The sequence below is a fragment of the Tenrec ecaudatus genome, chromosome 14, assembly GCF_050624435.1.
Source record: "Tenrec ecaudatus isolate mTenEca1 chromosome 14, mTenEca1.hap1, whole genome shotgun sequence".
NCBI lineage: Eukaryota > Metazoa > Chordata > Mammalia > Afrosoricida > Tenrecidae > Tenrec > Tenrec ecaudatus.
This window is the reverse complement of record NC_134543.1, coordinates 23,473,734-23,497,087: the sequence shown is the minus strand read 5'-3', so window position 1 is coordinate 23,497,087 and position 23,354 is coordinate 23,473,734. Positions and strand designations below refer to the sequence as shown.

At 42.2% G+C, this 23,354-nt stretch overlaps 1 protein-coding gene across 2 annotated transcripts in view; it reads right to left on the bottom strand.

The window, feature by feature from the left end:
• Positions 1-23,354, bottom strand: part of CEP128 (centrosomal protein 128) — a 472,711-nt gene that overhangs the window by 248,416 nt on the left and 200,941 nt on the right. For both annotated transcript variants that reach the window (XM_075531496.1, XM_075531497.1), the window contains 2 exons: positions 14,676-14,852; positions 11,980-12,039 (listed from right to left, as the gene is read on the bottom strand). In XM_075531496.1, the coding sequence (XP_075387611.1) occupies positions 11,980-12,039; positions 14,676-14,852 (237 nt within the window). The remainder of the gene's footprint in view (positions 1-11,979; positions 12,040-14,675; positions 14,853-23,354) is intronic.

The window sequence follows — 23,354 nt, the reverse complement described above, 5'->3', positions numbered from 1 at the left end:
ACCACCACAATGATGGGCTCAACACGCTGGTTACTGGGAGGCTGACACTGATCAGGTGGTCTTTTGTTATGTTATATTTATGGTCACCCTGCCACAGAGACACCTCAAGGACACCGCAAAATATTAATGAGCATTTAAAAGTGACGCATTTGAATCCTCAACAGTAATTATTTTAAAAAACTCATTTTATTGGGGACTCTTACAGCTCTTATAATAATTCATGCATCCATTGTGTCAAGCATATTGGTACATATGGTTTTTCAAAACATTTTCTTTCTACTTGAGCCCTTGACATCAGGTTCATTTTCCCCTCCCTCCCCCACCCGCTGACCCTCATAAACCCTTGATGTTATAAATTATTATTTCCATATCATTCACTGTCTGCTGCCTCCCTTCACCCATGTTTCTGTTTATCATTGCAAAGGTTACCTCTTAGTCCCCTCACCTTCCCACTACCCTCACGGTATCACCACTCCCATTATTGGTTCTGAAGGGTTTAACTGTCCTGGATTCTGTGTGTAGAGGACTCTTATCTGTACCAGTGTACATGCTCTGGATTAGTAAGACAGAGCTGGGGTCAGGACAGTGGGGGAGAGGAAGCATTAAAGAGTTAGAGGAATGTTGTATGTTTCATCGGTGCTATACTGCACCCTAGCTGCCTCGTCCTTCCTTGTGACACTTCTGTGAGGGGATGTCCAATTGTCTACAGATGGGCTTTGGGTCTCCACTCTGACCCACATCATTTAGATCTATATGATGGTTTGTTTTGTGTCTTCTCATGCCTGTTAACTGATCCTGTCATAAACACGTGATCACACAAGCTGGTTGCTTCTTCCATGTGGGCTCTGTTGTTTCCCACTAGATGGCTGTTTGTTTATCTTTAAGCCTTTAAGACTCCCAGACATGATATCTTTTAATAGCCAGGCACCATCAGCTTTCTTCACCACATTTGCTCATGCACCCATTTTGTCTTCAGTGATTATGTTGGGAATGTGAGTAGCACAGAATGCCAGGTTATTAGAACAAAGTGTTCTTGCTTTGAGGGAGTACTTGAGTAGAGGTTCAATGTCTGTCTGCTACCTTAATACTTAACATATAAATATATATACATAAATCTATGTCCCTACCATTATATATAAATGTATTTACATATGTACATGCTTGCATTTATAGCTCTATAAATGTCCTTTGCCTCCTAGTTCTTTCCTCTTTTTCTGTTTACTTTTCTCTTGCCCCATCATGCTCGATCTTCATTCAGCTTTCAGTAATTCCCCTCAGCTACATTGCATTTGATCAATCCCCCCACTCCACCCCCTGCAGGCATTCTACACCCTCCTCGCCTTCAGTTTTAGATCACTTGTTGTTCCCTTGTCCCTGGGTTTGTTGGCTCCCCCTTTCTTTACCACCTCCCCTACTCCCATGTCCTCCCTGGAACCATCAGTCTTGTTTTCTCCTCAGGGTTGTTTATCCTGCCTATCTCATAAAGAGAGACATGGAGGGGGGGGGCACATATAAATAGTTCCAGGTCTGTCTGATGACCTTTATGAATATTTTTCTATCAAGTCTGAGGAGGTACCAATCCCTGTCCCCGAAGCCTTATTTTGGGATTCCCCAGGGACTTCTTTGCTTTGTTCTCCTTACTGCTCTGTGGCACTCCCTTCATGTTTCACCCCATGTGCAGGGGTCAGAGCAGGCACAATTCCCACACTGCGTCTCCAGTGTTGTCCGCTGTAGCATTATGGGTCGGTGAGGGGGCGCCATGTCTTGTGGGGGGGGGAGGGGGCAGCCCTATGGTTCTCTCTCTCTCTCTCCTTCCCTCTTAGTGTGGTCCCATGTGTTCTGAGCAAACCCGCCCTTCTCCCTGAGCTGTGTCTTCAGTGCTGTCCTCTGTAGTGCACTCTTTGGGGAGAGGCAGAGGAACAATTTTTACTATAAAAATGCAACAAAAAAATGGCCTAGAAGGATACATGCAATTCTTAATAACCCCATGCCATTTAAGCATCTTCCGAAATAGTTTGCAATGGCATTGTGAAAAGCTTCATGCTGTGATTTTGTCCGCTCTCTAACTTATAAATTAGCTGCAAGGATCCAGGTATTAACCACTGTAGTTTACAATTTGGAGAAGTTAGGCTAAGATCTAATCTACCTTCCCATTTTAAAATGGAAAAGCCCAGGGCTTAAAGTACATTTCAAAATCCTTTAAACACTGTCTGCCAAAGTGAATCAGGTAGAGTTGCTCACCATGGCTTGAGCTCAGGTGTTACTTCAGTGTCACAAATAGCTATTTATTAAAATAGTAATGCCACGTGTTAGTTACAAGCAATTAGTGTCTTTTAACAGAAAATAAAATGAAAACCAGGATGATATTTGAAAGAGATAAACCTGAAGGAATGCAATTTAAAATAGTGACATAGCAAACGAGGATTGATAACTGATAAAGAGGTTCACAGGTGATCACGGTATACACAAGAGGGCTTCTGAGCAGAGAGTAGAAGGAGTCAGAGCTGATTACATGCCTATTAACACAGAGACCACGAGTTCGAGCAGAAACATCACCATTAAATAAGATCACAGGATTTAATCTGGTTAGTTTGCACCAGAGATGGTCTCCAAAGCTGGGTTCATAACATCATTGATAGAAAATATAAGAGGCTTCAAAAAGTTCATGGAAACATGGAATTAAAAGTTAGTGTGCCCTTTTCACAAACTCTTTGAAGCTTCTTCAATTCTCCTTCTGGCTATACTTTTAAGACAGATTTGTTCGTTCCTTTGGTAGTCCATGGTACTTTCAATATTCTTCCCTAGCACAAATCAAATGCATGGATTCATCTGCAGGCATCCTTATTCAATGTCCAACTTTCAGATGCATGGAATGAAATGAGGTCATGGAAAATCCCCTGGCCTGGTGGGGTCAGGTGCAACTTTGGCCTCACAGTAGCCTGCTTGCTTCTCAGCACTTCAAGGGGCTCTTGGGCAGCAGATTTACTCATTTCATTTCTTGACAGCTGCTTCTATGAGCATTGATTTTGATTGAATCCATGAAAGGTTCATTTTTCTGCCCTGAGCAGTTGCTGGTTTCAAAGCTGCTGACCTTGTGGTTCACAGTTAAACCTGTATTCCACTAGACCACCAGGACTCCATGACATCACCAGCAGATTTAGTTCATCAATATGTATTATTAAACAAACCAAAATACAGAGAATATTTTAAATATGCAACAGTTTTTTGGTTTTATCTTTAAACTTTATATTTGATATTTACAATATTCATTAGTACCTAGCTGTTATTGTGGTAGTTACATAATCTGGTGTCAATTTGAGACTTAAGAGTGAAGGGGTGGAGTTTAGCCTGTCAATCAGGTCGTAGCTTAATGACCTCATTGGCAGGTGCTATGGAGATAAATAGCTCACTAGAGATGGGACACACTTCCTGTGAGACACTCCTGTTGACAAGACACATGGAACTACCCTGATGGAGCCAGAATCCTAGAGCTGGAGGAGACACGTGGTGACCCATGCCAGTGCGGAGACGAGTTGCTTCCACCGAAACTGGAGCCACAAGACTTTCCACCCGCTGGCCTGTGAGCTTCTTGCACTCAGTGTCATTGCATGTATTACATGAGTCTGATGAGGAATTTATAGACTGGTATCAGACATGTGGGCTAATACTGAATTTATGGCCTTGATCTGGACTGGGATGGGCTGTTTTCAAAATATACAATTACTCTTTGATATAAAGTTCTCTATTACACACATAGGAGTGTCTGTGAATTTGTTTCTCTAGTCAAACCCAGACTGACACAGTTATAGATTGAATACTGGCCTCTTTTAAAAAAAAGCATCAACTCTGCTTGTCCATGATTTTTCAATATTATGCCATTATCCTCCATTTTGTAAACTGATGCAATTGTGCTGTGTTGTTAATCCTATCCTCAATGATGTTTTTGAGGCAATATAAGGCTCCGGGCAGTTAATGTAAATGAAGCAAAACACAATCTTCAGGAGTAGGGGGTATCGAGTCAATTTCTTCTAAAGCATAAAAGTTATTTTAAAAGCAAGCAGAGATTGAGGGACCTGACTACCACCAAGAAAGAACAGCCAGGAGCAGAGAATGTCTTTTGGACTCGGTGTTAAGGGTCCCGTGTTAAGAACCTTCCAGAGTAGGCCATCCTTGAGGCCAAACACGTGGAGGTCTCCAAGGACTTCCCAGCCCACACCAATGAGAGCAAACAAGAATCTTTCCCCAGAGCTAAAAGAGAAAGTCTTTCTTCAGAGGTGGTGCCCTGAATTTAGAATTACAACTCTGGGAACTGTGAGAAAGTAAATTTCTGTTTATTGTAGCTACCAACTTGCAGTATTTCTGTTACAGTAACACAAGATAAGTAAGGCACCAATAAAACTATCAAAAGGATATTCTAATATATAATAATCCTCTACAGAGACTGACCATAATATACTACAGCAGTGGTGCTCAACCTTCCTAATGCCGTGACCCTTTAATACAAATCCCTTGTGGTGATGCCCTAGCCATAAAATTACTTTTTTTTTGCTACTTCATACCTGTCATTTTACCACTGTTATGAATTGGGCGACCCCTGTGAAAGGGTCGTTCAACCCCCAAAGGGGTTGCAACCCACAGATTGAGAACCACTATACTAAAGCCATAAGGAATAACTCAAAGTTAAAAAACAAGGAAAACAGAAAGGTTCAGTTAAAAAAAATCATAGTGCAGTTAGTAAAATAAGAAGCCATAATTTTGCTGTCTTAACTAGTGTTTCCATTGACAAATTTTAAAAGAATTTTGAGGGGGAATGTGCATGTAAGAAGCAAAGATTAAGAAAGGTGATGGCTGTCTGTTTTTCAAGATTGTACTAGGTCAGCCAAGCAACAACTTTATTCAAAAGAGCAAACGCACTGCTACCAAGGAGATTCTGACTCATTCCACAACCGCAAAATCTGAATCCAAGTCAATCTAAAAACACACCTACTTAAAGCTCCGTATGTTGTTTCTTCTGACTATCGAGAAGGAAGCAAAAATGTCTTGGTAACAGTTCATTTTCATAAATATGAAGTCTTTTCTCCAGTTAAACAGAGTATGTTCTGTGCACAAAATCTAAAGCATGTTCCCAACAAACAACTCAAAATACTTGAGTATTTATGAAGCATTTTCACTTCTAAACCAGAAAGAGGAGATGCCAGATTATTCATATCCTCCAGCAAGAATTATACCATCACTGTGAATTAAAACCTACATCACTAAAAAGATGGCATTATCTCTGAACTGTTCTATTTCTTTACAAGTATAGATAACAAAGCCAAGGGAGAGAAACAATCATGTAGAATTTGAAGACCAAAGTTCTAAAACTTTCTCTGTAATTAATTAAGTTCTTAGGTAAAACTCAAATAGCTGGCCTTTCTCCTGTATAAAATACGGTAAATTACATCGTCTCCAAAGTTACATCAGTTCTACCCTTCTAAAACCAGGAAGGATGCTTGCCAATACCTAAAATGCCTTACACTGAAGATTTCTTTTGCCATGATGCCAAACTGAGGATACTAAAAGAAAAAAAATTCCAAAATATTTCAGAAGTGTGTTACTTATTCATAAACATCTTAAATGTCTAACTTTGGTCAAATAAAATCAATACTTATACAGTCACACATTTACTAAGACCCAATCTGCTTGCTTTGGGAGCCCCTGAGGGGCAGAAGCAGCCTCGTTTAGGGTCCACCTAGAGCAGTGCTGCTGAGCCTTCCTAATGCTGCATTAATACAGTTCCTCATGTGGTAGTGACCCCCCAACCATAAAATTATTTTCGTTGCTACTTCATCACTGTGATTTTGCTACTGTTATGAATCGGGTGACCCCTGTGAAAGGGTCATTCGATCCCCAAAAGAGTCCCGACCCACAGGTTGAGAACTGCTGACCCAGAGGAAATGGTACCAAGCTAGTTCCAATGAGCTGGAATTTGAAGAAATCCAACTCCTCCAAGATATTAATTTGTTCCTCCCCACCCTGTTTTTCCCTTGAATATGTTCCACTACATTTCTGGACGTTGTGAAATTGCTTCAGTGTCAGACAGAAACTCTCCAAAAGTTTGAGGAAATGTCTGATATGGTGGTGGGTGCTTCTCAGTCCAAAATCCCAAGGTCAGGCAGAGCTGAGCCAGATGCTAGGACCCACGGAGGAGCTCTACCGCAGGCTTGCCAGTGATGCAGTCACACCCTTACTTCTCTGAGGGCTCAAATTATATGTAGCAGAGGGAGAGATAGACCAGGCTTCACCCTGATGTGCCAAGATCTGAATACAACATACCGGCATATACCGGGGAACCAAAAGAGAGGTCTGCAGGGCCAGGCCCAATCCCAACTATGTGGACACACACACACCCCTAGAAGAATGCACTTCAGAGGACAGCACTGGGGCTGATTAGCGCACACAGGAGAAATGAAAAGGGATTGAGATGGAAGGGAGGTCATCCTGGCCTACCAAACCATGAGGACAATATTCCTGCTTGGAGCAGACAATGCACCGAAAGCACCATAGGGCCAGCCCCACCAGGGGACACGACGTCCCTCACTAAACTATAGCAATGCAGGAGACAATACTAGAGACACAGTGCAGGAAATGTGCACAATCTGATCCCATCACACTGGGGTGAAACACTAAGGGCATGCAACAGAGCAGCAAGGGGAGCAAAGTGATGAAATCCCCAGGGAATACAAAAAATAGACTTGGGAGACAGTGTGGGGCCTCATCAGACTCGACTGGAAAACACTCGTAAAAGCCACCAAAAAGACCTTGAACTATTTATAGGCCTTTCCATTTTTGTCCGTGGCTTTCTTTTTGTTGTTGTTGTTGTTACTATTTTGTTGGTCTTAACTTCCTTTGTTGTTTTATTTGGCTTTTCCAGGTTTTTGCACTTATTAATGTATCTGCATGTCTATCTAGATAAGATAGGCAGGATAAATAATTCAGAAATGAAAAGAATAGGACCAATGGTTCCAGGGGGATATGGGAAAAAGAGAGGTAGGAGAAAGGAAGGGGTAGGGGTGGGAGGTAACCCACCCAGGGACAAGGGAACAACAAGTGAACTAAGATAAATGGGGGAAAAGGTGTAGGATGCCTAGTGGGGCTTAATCAAGGGCAATGTAGCCACGGGTAATTAAGAAAACCCAAATGAAGGCTAAACATGATGGTGAGACAAGAGGAAAGTAAAATGAAATAGAGGAAAGAACCATGAGTCAAAGGACATATATAGAGGTCTAAATACAGGCATGTACATATGTAAATAGATACATAATGAGAGGGGAATAGAACTATGTACTCATATTTATATGTTAAGTATTAAAGTTGCAGATGGACATTGGGCCTGAATTCAAGTACTCCCTTAACACAAGAACAATTTATTCTAACAATGTGGCACTCTGTTATGCTCACCTACCCAACATGATCACTGAAGACAAAATGAGTGCATAAATAAATGTGGTGAAGAAAGCTGATGGTGCCTGGCTATTGAAAATATAGTCTTCGCTGTCTTAAAGGCTTTAAGATAAACAAGTGGCCATCTAGCTCAGAAGCAACAAAGCCCACATGGAAGAAGCACACCAGCCTGTGTTATCACGAGGTGTCAAAGGGATCAGGTATCAGGCATCTAAGACCCAGAACAAAATCATACCCAAGATGAATGGTGGGGAAGGTCATGGAGTGGAGACCCAATGCCCATCTCTAGACAATTGGACATACCCCTACAGAGGGGTCACAGGGAAGAATCGAAACAGTCAGGGTGTAGTATAGCACAGATGAAACACATAACTTTCCTCTAGCTCTTTGGTGCTTTCTTCCCCCAACTATCATGACCTCAATTCTACCTTAGACCAGAACATGCATACTGCTACAGACAAGAGCTCACAACACAGGGAATTCAGAATAGATAAACCCCCCAGGACCAACAATGATAGTAGAGATATCCAGAGAATTAGGGAGGGGAAGAGGAGAAAGGGGGAATCGATCACAAGGATCAACCTAGAACCCCCTCTCAGGAAAAGTAGGTGAGGGGTGACAGAGGATGATATAAAATATAAAAATAATAATCTATAACTTATCAGGTGTTCTTGAGGGATGGTAGGTGGGAGAAGGAAGGGGAAGGAAATGGGAGCTGTTATCAGGGGCACAAGTGAGAATCGAGTGCTTTGAAAATGATGATCACAGCATGTGTACAAATGTTCTTGACACACTGGAGGAATGCATGGATTGTGATAAGAGATGTAAGAGCCCCCAATAAAAGTATTTTACAAAAATCTTATGCAGCAGGATGTCATTGCAGTGAATCTTTCTTCACTCACACGTGAATCCTATCAGTATCTTCCTCCACCTTTTTTTTTATTTCTTTTTTTTAAATCTTTTTATTGGGGCTCATAAGGCTCTTATCACAATCTGTACATACATCAATTGAGCAAAGCACCCTTATACATTCGTTGCACTCGTCATTCTCATAATTCACCTTCCACTTGGGTTCCTGGAATCAGCTCGGTTTCCCTTTTTATCCCCCCACCCCCCTCCCTCCCCGATCCCACCCCTGGTCCCTTGATAGTTTATAAATAATTATTTTATCTTACACTCCCCGGCGTCTCCCCTCACCCGCCTCCCCCTTGCCAATCTCCCAGAGAGGAGGTTACACATAGATCTCCGAGATCGGTTCTCCCTTTCTACATGCCCTTCCCTCCTGGTGTCGCCACTCCCACCGCTGGTGTTGAGGGGTTCGTCTGTCCTAGATTCCCTGTGCCTCCAGATCCCCACTGCACCGCTGTACATCCTCTGGTATAACCAGGTCCGCAAGGCAAGGTAGAATTGGGGTCATGATGATTGGGAGGGGAGGAAGCGTTCAGGAACTAGAGGAAGGTTTTGAGTTTCATTGTTGCTACACTGGTAGGAAAGGTCAGTCGGTGGGAGTTAGATAGGGCAATCAAATTAGCATACAACCCTTGACTCTAATATAATAACCTATTCCCCATGCCTGGATTGTATCTTATTTCTGCACACATGACATGGCGCCGCTGGTAGGATGTTTCCAGTATCCCTTAGCCTCCTACTTATCTTGTCGGCTGGGCTTTTGCCCAGGGCACTGCAGAAGCAGCTTTGCTCCTCTCAGTGGTAGCATATCATTCCTTACACCCATTACAAGTAACAGGAGCCACACCCTAAGTTGGGGTCTTCCGCTCATCTTACTCGTATTTGGTAGCAGATATTGCTCTCCAAAACGGTATGTTAGTCACAGACATATGAAATCCCAGATTATGCAGGCCATATTATTGAATATAACTATTGTGAGATTTAAGCTGTGTCAGTAAGTGGTTGAAATTGTTAAGGATTTCATCTTGCTTGTATCCACAAGCAATACTCAAGGAAGCAGAATTCAAGAGATCAAAGGAAACTTTGAACTGGATCTTTAAAGTGATGAAAAGTAGGGATGTTACTTTCAGCACTGGGGACCACTTGACCAAAACCATGGTATTTTCAATCACCTCATATGCATGTGAACGTTGGATACTGAATAAGGAAGACCAAAGGAGTATCGGTGCATTTGATTGTGGTGTCGGTGAAGAATCTCGGAAGTACCCTAGACTACCACAGACCACACAAATCTGTATTGGTTGAGGTACAACCAGAACGCTCCTCCGAGGCAAGGATGGGGGGGGACGGACTTCACTTCATTTACTTTGGACATCGTGCTTGGTAAGGTAGTGGGGCAACAAAAAACGAGGAAGGACCTCAATAAGGCAGATTAACAGTGGCTGCAATGGCTGCAACAGTGGATTCAAACATAAGAACAATTGTGAGGATGGCACGGGACCAGGCAGTGCTTCGTTCTGTTGTCCATTGTTTGTTGCTATGAGTCAGAACTCTCTCAAAGGCACCTAACAACCAGCATGGACATGGTAGCTTCTCAGTACATTTTGTTAAACAACCATAATATGTCCTCCACATGCCTTGTCAGAATTTATGTCCAAAATAGTTCTGCTGTATAGGAACTCCCTTTGCCTGGAATTCCTTAATGACCCACCTACCCCTCGCCTTCCCTGTACAGCATTATTCTCATGCTTCATTAGTTATGTCATCGGTGAATTGGACTTCAGGTTTACATAATGCCACGGCTTCCAAGAAAGCCACGGTGACACTAAGCCTCATCCAATCCAAGGATCAACACAACAGAAGCCTTTCACTTGGCAGATTTATTAAAACAATTATCAAATGCCCTTAAAGGTCCTTCCAATACTGTAAGATGTCAGTGTGGACTAGCTGAATAGCAATTCTGCTTTCCATATAGTTTTGTCCTCTGATTTCAGATCTTATCTTCAATACTTATGGAGCTGTCCAGTCATAGTTCATGGGAATTGCAGTGCTGTGGCCCATCAATAACCTAAGCCATCTCTCTAGTAAATAGATTCCATTGCTCCTTAGGCAGCTGGTCAGCATGGCACTGCTTATCACAACCCTCTCACACTGCAAAGGAGCTGCAGTATTAAAACTGTCTGATCAGAAGTTCAATCCCATTAAATGATAAGGGGAGAGTGCTCACTAGTTCCCAAATTAAAGAGCTATGATTAAGAGTCAGCTCTGCCTCTCATAATTTAACTCAACCACAGCAGTAAAAAGCCTTCTGTTCAGAAAGATTTAACTTGAAAGAGAATCCCAAGTACATTGATTGCTCTTGCTGGAATTGTGAGACCATGGAGGGAAGAAAGATGCTTTGGTGAAGCACAACAGAAGTTTCTGGTCAAAAGAAACAGAGACAGCAAAACATGTATGATCAACATTTCCAAGACAGGTGGCATAGAGACACATTTGCATTTTGTTCTAGCAAATGTCATTTAGAATACACAGGATTGTTATATGTGATGTGAGAGAAGAAAAATTGCTAAGGTGAATTTGAATGTTCAATTACAAATTCTATTAGTCCCTTATTAAAAATGCTTTTTACATTTGTGTGCGTGTGCGTACATTTCAAAAAACGTTGCCAACGCAGAGCAGAACCTTATTCACCATACTCATGAAGCTCGGTGAATTATGTGTGGGTACTCTACTATCCGCATTCTCTTGCCATTGTTCGACCTATACCTAATCAACTAAACAACTTCCACATAGCTTTCTATGCAATCTAGTTTAAATAGTGCTTCTGTCCAGAAGCCGTCCGTGGTGTTGACAGTATCACATGTTCCAATCCTGTCAACACAGGCAGCTCTCCACTCACCTGTGTTCTTCTCACGTTGTTTTCATACATCGGTTACAATCTAACACATTAAGGGATTTATTTTTACTTGCTACACTTCCATTTCCACTAAAAGTTGTTTAACTAGCTGAGCACAAAGTTCATGGTTCATTAATCCTTTGACCCCAGTGTCTGAAACAAAGTACACAGTCAATAACCTTGAGCTACATGAAGAAAGATTTTAAATATCAATATGAATAATGTGAACATCATTTACTGTGAGTCAGATGTGACATGTAATATACATATATTGTCAAATATTATATATCCAGTATTAGTATTTATCACATGTAAAACTCAGGTTAATTCCAGCACCTCTGATCTTTGTCTACTTCCAAAAAAGTTGTCTATCTCAAGTAAATGGCAGAAGAATTTGTTTCTCTGACAATTGACTCCAATTATTTCAATAATCTAGCATATTATATATATGGTGGGAGGGGAAGGAGACTTCAAAAAAGTTTGTGGAAATATCTCCATGGTCTTTGAATTCCATTTTTCCACAAACTTTTAAAGTAGCCTTCATGTTGAATTGGTTTATAAATGTTAAATTGAAGGAACTCACAGACGTTTCTTAAATGAACTGCAATAATTATCACCCCTTAAAGTGAAAGAGTCTAGTTTGATATGCTCAGTGGTGTAACAAAGTATTTAGCTGAACCAAGGAGGGCCATTAATATTACAATAACCTTAAAAATCTAAAAAGGAATTACCTTGCTTTCTGCTAGCCAGCGATGTGGGTCACAATGTACATCAGGAACAGATGAAAACACCTACCAAAAGATAGAGAAAGATTATTAATGGATCAGTTCCTCTGAAATGCACTTATATGAATTAAATTCTTCACCATTAGCATGTAGAAATTTAACTACTAAGCTTAGAGATTTAAAAAGAAAAATGTTTATAACAAGTACTCAACCAGTTCCAATGACCACTTGTACATCTATTTCTGTATACAGTTCTAATAGCGAGGCCTGAAAGAGCAGCCCTCCAGTGCCATCCTTACAGGCATCTCTTGAGGCTGTGTCTCTAGAACGCTGTAAGGGAAACAGCCTCAAGTAAAGCAACTTTATTTTATGCCTGGTTTTTGTTGTTTTTTTTTTTTTGCCTGCCTATTCTATAGGCGTATTTCATAGTGGGTTAGATTTGATTACATCAGTACTTGGTCACATATATTCTTTACCTTTCTACTATGAGGACCAGTTAGTCTTATCAATACTTCATGTAGAATTGACAGAAATGAAACACGATTTCATGCAAACAGTGCTTTACATTTTAAGTAAGAGTAAATATTTGGGCTAGACACCAAATGTAACTCATAGGAAGGGATCCCAAACAAAAATCTGTAGGATCTTAACAACATCTTTCTCTAGGGCAGTGGTTCTCAACCTTCCTAATGCCACGACGTTTTAATACAGTTCTTCACTAAACACTTGTTTTTGCCTGTTATTGCCTATATATAACAAGTGTTATATGTCGATGATCCATATGACACCATTTTTATATTACTGCCTGGTTGCAAACAAGCCATTCTAAAATAAATATGTAACAAATAATACATTGAAAATGCATGCTTCTTTTGGACAAAATGAGAGTTCTCAAGCCAGGTATCCTTCGAATATATGAAAATGTGGCCATCTTAAGAGCAGGCAGAGGCATTACAGAGGAAAAGAAAAATCTGCATTATAACAGGCCCTGCCAGCTTGAACCAAGATAGCTTCCCCTGGAAATCAATTACTTCTCTGATTATGCATACATCTTCCCGAATGGACATCTGAAATTTGAAAAATGGATGCAGGAATTTCAAACTGTTCATGGGGGAAAAAAGAGTTTAAAGAATGGCATTTCTCCATTAACTTTTTGAAGCCTTCTTGTGTCTTAAAATCACATATTGAAGAAATGCGATCAATTTAATCAAATGCAATCAGTTGAAATATTTCCATTAATATCACATCCTAAGATAACCTCAACCACAAAAGTAGAATTTTAGCTTTATTTACTTGTAAACATTACTTGAAATCAAGAGACAAACAGAGATGGGGAGGAGCTGTGGGGCAGGGAATAACAGTATGAGAAAGGAAAATCATTCTAGATGAAGAGGAAGACAAATGATAAAGTTTAATAACAAAGAGTTGGAAAGTAAAAAAGGAAATGTGCTAACACCACAATTTGAGTGTTTCTGTTTCATCAAAAAAAAAGGGAGAGAGGTAAATAGGAACTAAATAATGTGCTATAATTACACCCTATCAAAGCAAAGACTCCCTTACATATAATCAAATGGTAGACGCACTTAGAGCTGATTGTGGTACTTTCCATCAAGGAATGCAAGCATTCATGGTCATTTTTCTGTTTTCATTTATCATCTCACTTGAATTATGTGTTGAGTAGTGCTTTCCCATTTTAAAGATACAATGAAATATGATTTATTTTTAAACAGGTAGCAGGTAGTCAAATGATTGTTTGGGCTCCCGAGGTAGATCCTAAAGCAGTGGTTCTCAACCTGTGGGTCGCGACCCCTTTGGGGGGTCGACAACCCTTTCACCAGGGTCGCCCGATTCCTAACAGTAGCAAAATGACAGTCACGAAGTAGCGACGAAAATAATTTTATGGTTGGGGGTATCACCACAACCTGAGGAACTGTCTGAAAGGGTCACAGCATGAGGAAGGTTGGGAACCACTGGATTAAAAGATTAGAGTCCTAGCACTATCATGTAACCAGAAGCGCGACTAGAGCAAGCTACCTACTGCCTTTGGGACTTTGTTTCCACTTTCCTCATATGAATTGATTCAGAGACTCTGACATGGTTATTTTAGAGACTAAGGAAGAGGCACGTGTACAATTCTACCACCGCAGCATCTAGAATAAAACTAAGACAATCCAAGTCCACTGCCATCAAGTTGATTTTGACTCATAGAAACCCCCTGGGGTTTCTGAGACTGTAAAATCTGATAGAAGCAGACAACCTCTTCATTCTCCCACAGAGTGGCTGGTGGGTTTGAACAGCTGATCTGGCAGTTGGCAGCCTAATGTTTACACCAACATCACCTCCAGGCTCCTGAGAATGAGGCTGGTACTCAGCATCTGTTAGCCAATAATATAACAATAACCAAAATGCTCTGTGATCATGAACATTCCAACTCCAAGGTTGCTGCTCCTTTCTTACAAGATCGTTTCTTTTGGAGAGGGAGATACTAGCAATTGAGTGGAGTGATGGTCCAATTCCCCACCCCATCACTGTGCAACAGAGGTAGAGCCTCATTCTAGAAAAGCAAGGTGTTCTTTATCTCGTTTCATGAAACTTCCTGGCATAAAATGTGACTGCCATGGAGCCATTCATTGAAATCCCATTACAATTTCATGTTAGGAAACTAGCTGGAATTTAAAGGCACAATAAGAACTGGCAATTACTTTCAATTTGTCCACTGAGTCCTTCCAGAAGGTTTTACAAGCAGCATCAATTTCCTTTCCTATCATGCCAAAAATGGATTCCTGTTCAGTCTCCAGGCAAAGAAGCTGATCCTTGAGCTGCAATCTGGCTTCTTCCATCCTCCTTAAGTTCTCTTCTTCATTACTGATATGTTTTTCCTAAGGCATTGACAGGAAGTGAGAAAACAGAAGTTGATTATTCAGTGCCTCAAATACCTGTAATATCCATGCAACCAGCTCAGTGATAGGAATGACCAGAACTCAGCACAGCTGAGGTACTCAAGCCTGAGGCTGACTTCCAGAACAGCGCGGGACCAGGTGAGCTGGAGGGTTGACAAAGGAAACTATAGGCATTCTCTATCAAAAGCAAGCCACAAAAAGAGAGTTTTTAAAAATCCTCTTCCACTTTAACATATTGGCATTAGAGCATCAAAGAGTGAAAATCTGCTGGCACAAAAGTCACTGTGAGTGTTCTGCAGACATTACGGAAAAGGCAGACTGTTGAATAAGATGGTGTTAGCTTGATTCCAGAAGACAGAAAAAAAACAACCCAAACCCCAAAACCTTTACCTTTTTATCTCATCAAAACATAAACAGGCTAAGGTTTGAAACAATAAAACTGCTTTTGAAGCACAGAAGATTTAATAAAACCCAAATGAGCAAAATGATATAATGAAAAGGGGGTTTTAAAGAAGTCATTAAGACAACGGTTCTCAACCTGTGGGTTGCAACCCCTTTGGGAGCAGAAAGACCCTTCACAGGGGTCCCCCAATTCATAACAGTAGCAAAATCACAGTGATGACATAGCAACAAAAATAATTTTATGGCTGGGGGGGTCACCACCACAAGGAACCATATGAAAGGGTCATGGCATGAGGAAGGTTGAGAACCACTGCAGTAGATGATGGTGTGAACAGAAACTGAATCTGGAGCAAAGACAAAGTTAGGGACAAGCACATTGGCAGTGTCTATTCCAACAGTGTGCAAAGCAGTGCAACACTCTTAGTACCGTAGATGGTAACCTCCCTGCTGTGGGGGTGGATATGCCTGGCCGTCAGAAGCCTGAAGCCATTTCTTCCCATCTAGAGTGGCCTGCAGGGAGGTCGTGCACTGGGTATGCTGACAGAAGCCCTCGGATCCAGATGGCAGCGAGGGTTCTGATCGTAAACTAATGTAGTTAATTGAAAGGTCGTCTAGTATGTGCATTAGTCTCTTGTGAGTTTAATGTTATTCTACGGCTGGAAGATGGCTTCACTCTGAGCACCAAAAATAAAAGAAATTTCTGTTCCTGTTTACAATGCTGAGAGCCAACTGGATGACAGAGGAGGTGAACATGTCAGGACAAATACTGGCTCTTCGCCCTCAGCCTGACTGTGAAGAAGTGCTAGCCCGCAAGGGCTGTTCTGTAAGCCAGATACAATTGAGGGAGACATGTGTCTATAGGTACATTCGAGAAAGTACATGTTTGAGAGAGTGGAAGGGAGGGAGATGAGGCTTGAGAGAGGGCAGGTTGGGAAGGTACTATCTTTCTATCAGAGTTTCATTCAGGTTTATATGTTTGTTGAATTGAAAGGAGTTGGCATATGTTGTTTCTTGTGGAAAACCCCAGTATGCATTTGATGCTTAATTTTCAGTGAGTGGATATCCTTTTTTTTTCAAAATCAAGCTGAGTTTGTTGACCATAAAATCTTCCTGGTATGCTGTATGTACTGGGCAAATTAAAGACTGTTAGGCTACCATGTAATTACTAAAGAACCAGCTGTCAGGACTTTACGCACCCCCCTTGGATTCTTCAAGCTGTACGAACTCTGACCTTGCTCCAAGCCCAGCACAATACCACGTGAGTCTCTTTAGTAAAGACACGGAATATCAACATGATGGAGAACTGCCTGACTCTTTGGGGGCCCTGAATCCTTGTATTCTCAATGCAGTGGTTCTCAACCTTCCTAATCCCATGACCCTTTAATACAGTTCCTCATGTTGTGGTGATTGCCCCCTCCCCCAACCATACAATTTTTTTTTGTTGCTACTTCATCACTGTCATTTTGCTACTGTTATGAATTGGGTGACCCCTGTGAAAGTGTCATTCAACCCCCAAAGAGGTTGTGACCCACAGGTTGAGAACCGCTGCTTTAAGTTCTTTAAGACCCAGTCTGCTCTCTTTCCTGGCCACCCCAAGAAGAAGGTTCCCACATTTCATTGGCATCTGGTTGTTGGTGGTGCTGGTGGTGGTGATGATTGCTAGTGGTGGTGGTGGTGGTGGTGGTGGAGGTGGTTGATGGTGGAGGTGGTGGCTGATGGTGGTGGAGGTGGTGGTGGTGGGGGTTGACGGTGGTGGTTGATGGTGGTGGTTGATGGTGGTGGTGATGGTGGAAGTGGTGGTTGATAGTGATACTGGTGGGTGGTGGTGGTGGTGGTGATAGAGGTGGTGGTTGATGGTGGTAGTGGTAGCAGTGGTGGTGGTGGTGGTGGTTGATGGTGGTACTTGTGGGTGGTGATTGGTTGAGGTGGTGGTGGTGGTTGGTGGAGGTGGAGGTGGTGGTGGAGGTGGTGGTGGTGGTGGTGGCGGTAGTAGAGGTGGGGGTTGATGGTGGTGGTTGATGGTAGTGGTGATGCTTGCTAGTGGTGTTGGTGGTGGTGGTGGTGGTGGAGGAGGTGGTTGATGGTGGAGGTGGTGGTTGATGGTGGTAGAGGGTACAGGTGGTGGTGGTGGAGGTAGAGGTGGGCTTGATGGTAGTGGTTGATGATGGTGGAGGTGGTGGTGGTGCTGGTTGGTGGTAGAGATGGTGGAGGTGGTGGTGGAGGAGGTGGTTGATGGTGGAGGTGGTGGTGGTGGTGGTGGTTGATGGTGGTGGTGATGGTGGTGGTGGTGGTGGTGATGGTTACTAGTGATGGTGGTGGTGGTGGAGAAGGTGGTTGATGGTGGAGGTGGTGGTTGATGGTGGTGGTGGTGGTGGTAGAGGTGGAGGTTGATGGTAGTGGTTGATGGTGGTGGAGGTGGTGGTGGTGGTGGTGGTGGTGGTGGTGGTAGAGATGGGGGTTGATGGTTGTGGTTGATGGTGGTGGTTGATGGTAGTGGTTGATGGTGGTAGAGATGGTGGTGGTGGTGGTGGTGGTGATGGGTGGTGGTGGTGGTAGTGGTGGGTGGTGGTGGTAGTTGTGGGTGGTGATTGGTGGAGGTGGTGGTTGGTGGAGGTGGTGGTGGTTGCTGTCGAGTCCACTTGACTGGTGAAGATCTCGCGTGTGCAGGGTAGAACTGCTCAGCAGGGTCCTCAAGGCTATGGCCTTTTGGAATCAAATCACTGGGCTTACGTTCAGTCATCTCTGAGTGGGTTCAAACCTCTAACTTTCAAGCTAGCGGTTGAGCATAACCGGTTGTGTCATGCACGTGTAGGTGTGTGTGTGTGTATATGTGTGTGTGCGTGTGTGTGTGTGTGTGAGCGAGAGAGAGAGGAGGGATATATATATATACATATATATATATGTTATCATATATACATATATATATGTTATCATATATACATATATATGTTATCATATATACATATATATATATATGTTATCAAGCTGTAATATAATTGTCTGTCTCTCTGAGTGAACTGTTAGTACCAGGAGACCAAAAATATATTTATACACATCTTTAAACTCTCACTTTGATGAGTGATCTGAACTGTTTTTGAAAACTCAACCTCAGCCCTATAAAGATCATGTCAGCAATCACTGTGTGGATCTAGACCCTCCGGGGCAACCTCCGTGTGGGAGGAGGCTTGTCAGCACCTCCAGAAGCCTCCAACCGGCTGCCGTCCAAGCACTGGGAAGATGTCCATAAAGACAACACCTGATCAAGGGTTACAGATGTATTTATAAAACTATTCATACTCCAAATCCAGGTGCTTCACAAACAGGTTCTAAAGGTTCTTGCTTTTCTCTTTCTTCACAGCCCTCTCTCTGTTATCCACTATCACTTTCTTAGGATCTCTGTTTAATCAGATTCTGATTAATACAATTCCAACGATCTCAATCTTTTCATGGTCTTAAGAACGTTGATATTGTCAGAAAAGACTCTGTAAGTTCACACTCCTTAGGAAGGACAGAAGAACTCATTATTTATTCTCTTCTGTGAGATTGGGAGCCATTAGGATAGCAAGTTCAATCCTCCCTTGGAAATAAAACTCACTGATTTAAGGACACACAAGGCATGCAAGACAAGTGGGCTTACCCATCAGCCCCTTCGTGAATCCCTTCTTTGCCATTCCTGACCAGTGGCATCCAGTCTCCACATGGACAGGCAAAGTTTCAAGAAGCAGAGATCATGACAAGACTAGAATTTCCCGTTAGTCTAAGTCCTGTACTCAGGAAGGGAAGCAAGTAAATGAATTCCCCACTAAGCTTCCAGGTAAGTGTGCTGTTCTTTCTCCACTATTGTTTTGTCTCAGATTTGGGTCACAGCATCAGACTGGCTACCCACCTCTGTATGTGGTCCAAGGCCTTAAACCTAGGAGCTAAAGAACCCCTCCCATTCTACCCTTGAGCAGGTGCCATTTGATTCCTTCAACAAATATTTTTGGAAGACGTATTATAAGTCAAGCACCCTTGTGAACACTGGAAAGAAAATAAACAGATTAAATCGGCTCCTGCCTTCACAGAGTCAACAAATATTGCCATGAAATGTCACCACTCGTGTTATGCCCCATGCTTCTGGCTTGGGAATATCGATTTGAATCCTCACTATGACCCGTAATGAATGAGCTTTCTCTTGCCTTCATGCCCTGGATACGGCTTTACCAACTGAGTAAACAGGCCTCGCTCGCATCAATGAAAGGAGCACGGAACCGATGAGGTTGAACTAATCAGCATCTCAGGTGTAACGTTTAAGGACCAGGGGACCAATTATGTAGATGACAATATCCAGGGACTAGTAGGGCGAGTTTGTGGTCTTCTGAGGAATTCAGATGGAGTAATAGCCCTTAATTCTACCACAACGTTAACAGAAAGACAATATTTCTAGAACACCAGAAGCAAGACATAGGATTTTAGAGATTATTTTGAGATGTGCAAGACTTACTTGGGCCAGCATCAATGTGTCAGAGTAAAACACGGAAGACTGCAGCTCAAGCAGACAAGCTGCTTTGGGCAAAGAGAAAGAGGAACCAACCCTGCCTCGTGGCTGAATGAGAGACGAGCCTTGGAGCCCAAGCCCAAGCATTTTAATTTGAAAACCGAAGGATCCCAATCCCAGGTGGACAGAGTAACTTGACTATGATTCCAGAGCCTCGTGCTCACGCCTGAGTGCAAGGACACCCCTGGCACTCTGTCCGTCCTTTTAAAGTGTCAAAAGATCAAATTCTTACTTAAAAATGGACCTTAGAAATCCAGTTGAAAGATGAAAGCAAAAAAGTTATCTGCAGGTGATATGGGGACTAGCGTGGTACTCCAACAGGAAGAATAGCTCAGTAGAAAAATTCAAAGGCAGAAAGTGTTAGTACATTCAAAATAGACAACCAAGAACTAAAAAGCCCGCATCCACCTATAATATCTTGCACTTTTAGGGGTTAGGTATCTACGCTATAAACACATAAAGTTGATCTTAGAAAATTTTAGTTAAGGAGCATATTAGTAACACATTTAAAAGAACATAGTTCCACTGTTGTGATACAAGAAGTTTTCTGAATATTTCATGTTAGGGGGATAAAAGTCTTGTATTTTTTATCTGACCCCACCACACCAAGGCAAAACACTGAGGGCGTGCAACAGGGGAAACAGAGCAAGGCGCTCTCGAGGGAGTGCAAAGGACAGACTTTAGTCAGAGCATGGCACCCCATCACACTTCACTGAGGACACGCCTAGAGGTCAAAAACCAGCCCTTGATCTATTTACAGGTTATTCTTTTTATTTTTTTAAATTAATTTTTTTTGGTCATTGGTTTTCTTTGTTGGTGCCATCTTTGTGTTCTCTTTTGTCACATTGTCTTGCTATGCCTTGGGGTTTTTTGTGCATATTATTATCTCTGCAGATCTGTCTAGATAAGACAGGCTGGATGAATAGTCTGGAGGAGAAAACAATGGGACCAATCGGACCAGGGGGAAATGGTAGAGGGGGAGGTGGAGGAAAGGAGGTGTACTGACCAGCCCAAGGACAAGGGAAAAACAAGTGATCCAAAATTAGTGACAAGGAGGGTGTGAGAGGCCTGGTAGGGATTCAGCAAGGGCAGTGTAACCAAGAGAAAATACTGAAAGCCAAAGAAGGGCAGAGCATGATGGTGGGACAAGAGGAAAGTAAAAGGAAACAGAGGAAAGAACTGGGGGTGAAGGGCATTTACAGAGGTCTAAATACAGGCATGTACATGTGTAAATATGTTTATATAAGATGATGGGGAAATAGATCTCTGTGCATACATTTATAGGTTTAGTAGTAAGGTAGCAGAAGGACATTGGACCTCCACTCAAGTAGTTACTCAATGCAAGAACACTTTGTTCTATTAAATTGGCAGTCCATGATGCACACCTTCCTGACACAATCGCTGTAGACAAATGTGTGCATAAGCAAATGTGGTGAAGAATGCTGATGGTGTCTGGCTATCAAAAGATATAGTATCTGGGGTCTTAAGGGCTTGACAATAAACAAGTGGCCATCTAGCTCAGAAACAACAAGCCCACATGAAATAAGCACACCTGTCTGTGTGACCATGAGGTGTTGAAGGGGTCCAGTATCAGGCATCAAACAACAAAAAATCATATCATTGTAAATGAAGGTAATTGCAGAGTGGAGATTCAAAGCCTATCTGCAGGCAACTGGATACCTCCTTACAGAAGGGTCAAGTGGAAGAGATGAGCCAGTCAGGTTGCAGGGTAGCAATGATGAAACATACAACTTCCTCAAGTTCTTAAATGCTTCCTTCCCCTGACTATCATGATCCCAATTCTACCTTACAAATCTAGCTAGACTAGAGGATGTACAGTGGTACAGATAGGAACTGGACACAGGGAATCCAGGACAGATGACCTCTTCAGGACCAATGGTGAGAGTGGTGATACCAGGAGGGTAAAGGGAAGGTGGGGTAGAAAGGGGGAACCGATTCCAAGGATCTACATATAACTGAAAAGGGAGTGAAGGGAGACATCAGACAGTGTAAGATATGACAAACAAGTAATAATTTATAAGTTATCAAGGGTTCGTGAGGGAGGGGAGAGGAGAGGGAGGCAATTAAAATGAGCTGAGATGAAGGGCTCAAGTAGAAAGCAAATGTTTCAAGACTGATGATGGCAACAAATGTGCAAATGTGCTTGACACAATGGATGTATGTGTGGATTGTGATAAGAGTTGTACGAGCCCCCAATAAAATGATGTTTTCAAAGTCTTATATTGTTGATGCCTGTTCCTAAGGGAAATAATAAAGCTACTCATAGTGCATGATTAAAATAAAAAAACTGAAAACAAAATTCTGCTTGCTAGATTGACCTTGAACTTAAAAGATAAGAAATTCTGCTATAATTATACATTTACTTTTCATTATGCTTCCCACAGTTCAGGACATTCATATTCCCAGGGTCTAAACATTATAAGGAGACACATCTTATTGAAAACATAGCAAACGTAAATAAAATGAGAACATGTCCAAAGATTTCCTTGGTAATGCTTCTGTGATCCCTTCAGTGTCTTAGGATTTCCAGAACAGCCAGTTGATTCCTAATGCAATCGTTACATGAAATGAAAACAGTTCTTCACACACCTTAACAGAGACGTCCCATTAAAGACAGTACACTCACCTAGCTAAGTAAATCGTTAATCTACAAGGTCTATGTTTTTACTAGACTGAAAGGGCCGGCACAAGAAGGTCTCCGGCCCATTGCCAGCTCCATGGCATCAGAAGGAAGAAGGGAGCGAGTATAGGAATTAAGAGCATGAGAGAGACTGTTAAAGGCTGAAGTTAAAACGAACACAATGTAACTCAGAGTTACTGGAAGCACGACTTATTGAGCCTACAGACTTGCACACTGCACCTAAAAGTTTTGAGAAAGAAATTTTCAGTAACTCAAGATAATGGTTGTACCTAAACTATAAATCCAGGATACTAGAATTCCAAGGCAATTAATGATCTGTCTGGCAGCCATCTCTCTGACTCACGAGAAGGCTTACATGACACATGCCAACAGAGATGACTTTGAAATGAAGGTAAGACCCAAGACAAAATGCCAACCATGGCAGAATGTGCCTCTGGAGCATGGGATCTTCAGACAGCAAGAGGAGTAGCAAGCATGGAGATCATGGGGGATTGGGAAAGAGTTTCATCTGGAAAACGACCACATCACAGTCCAAACGGTCTCAGAAGGAACAAGGAAAAAATTGTAACACATCATATTATCACTGCTTTTCTGAAACCTGTGGCTTAAAAACAGAAGGCCCTTACAGCAGATTCTGTAAGTGCAAAAGGTGGTTTTAGTGTGGTGGAGGGAGATTTCTTCATAAAGGCTCTTCTTCCCAAGTCTGTGTGACTCGCACAACTGATGGCGAAACTACGCACGCAGACACGTGCAACACTGATAGAAGGGACTGGTCAGCTTCATTTACCACCTCCCCCAATAAGGATGAGCCAGCTATCTTTGAAGAGATAAGAGAGGGGAAAGAAATGTGAAGGCCCTGGGAAGAGGACATTCAAGATCT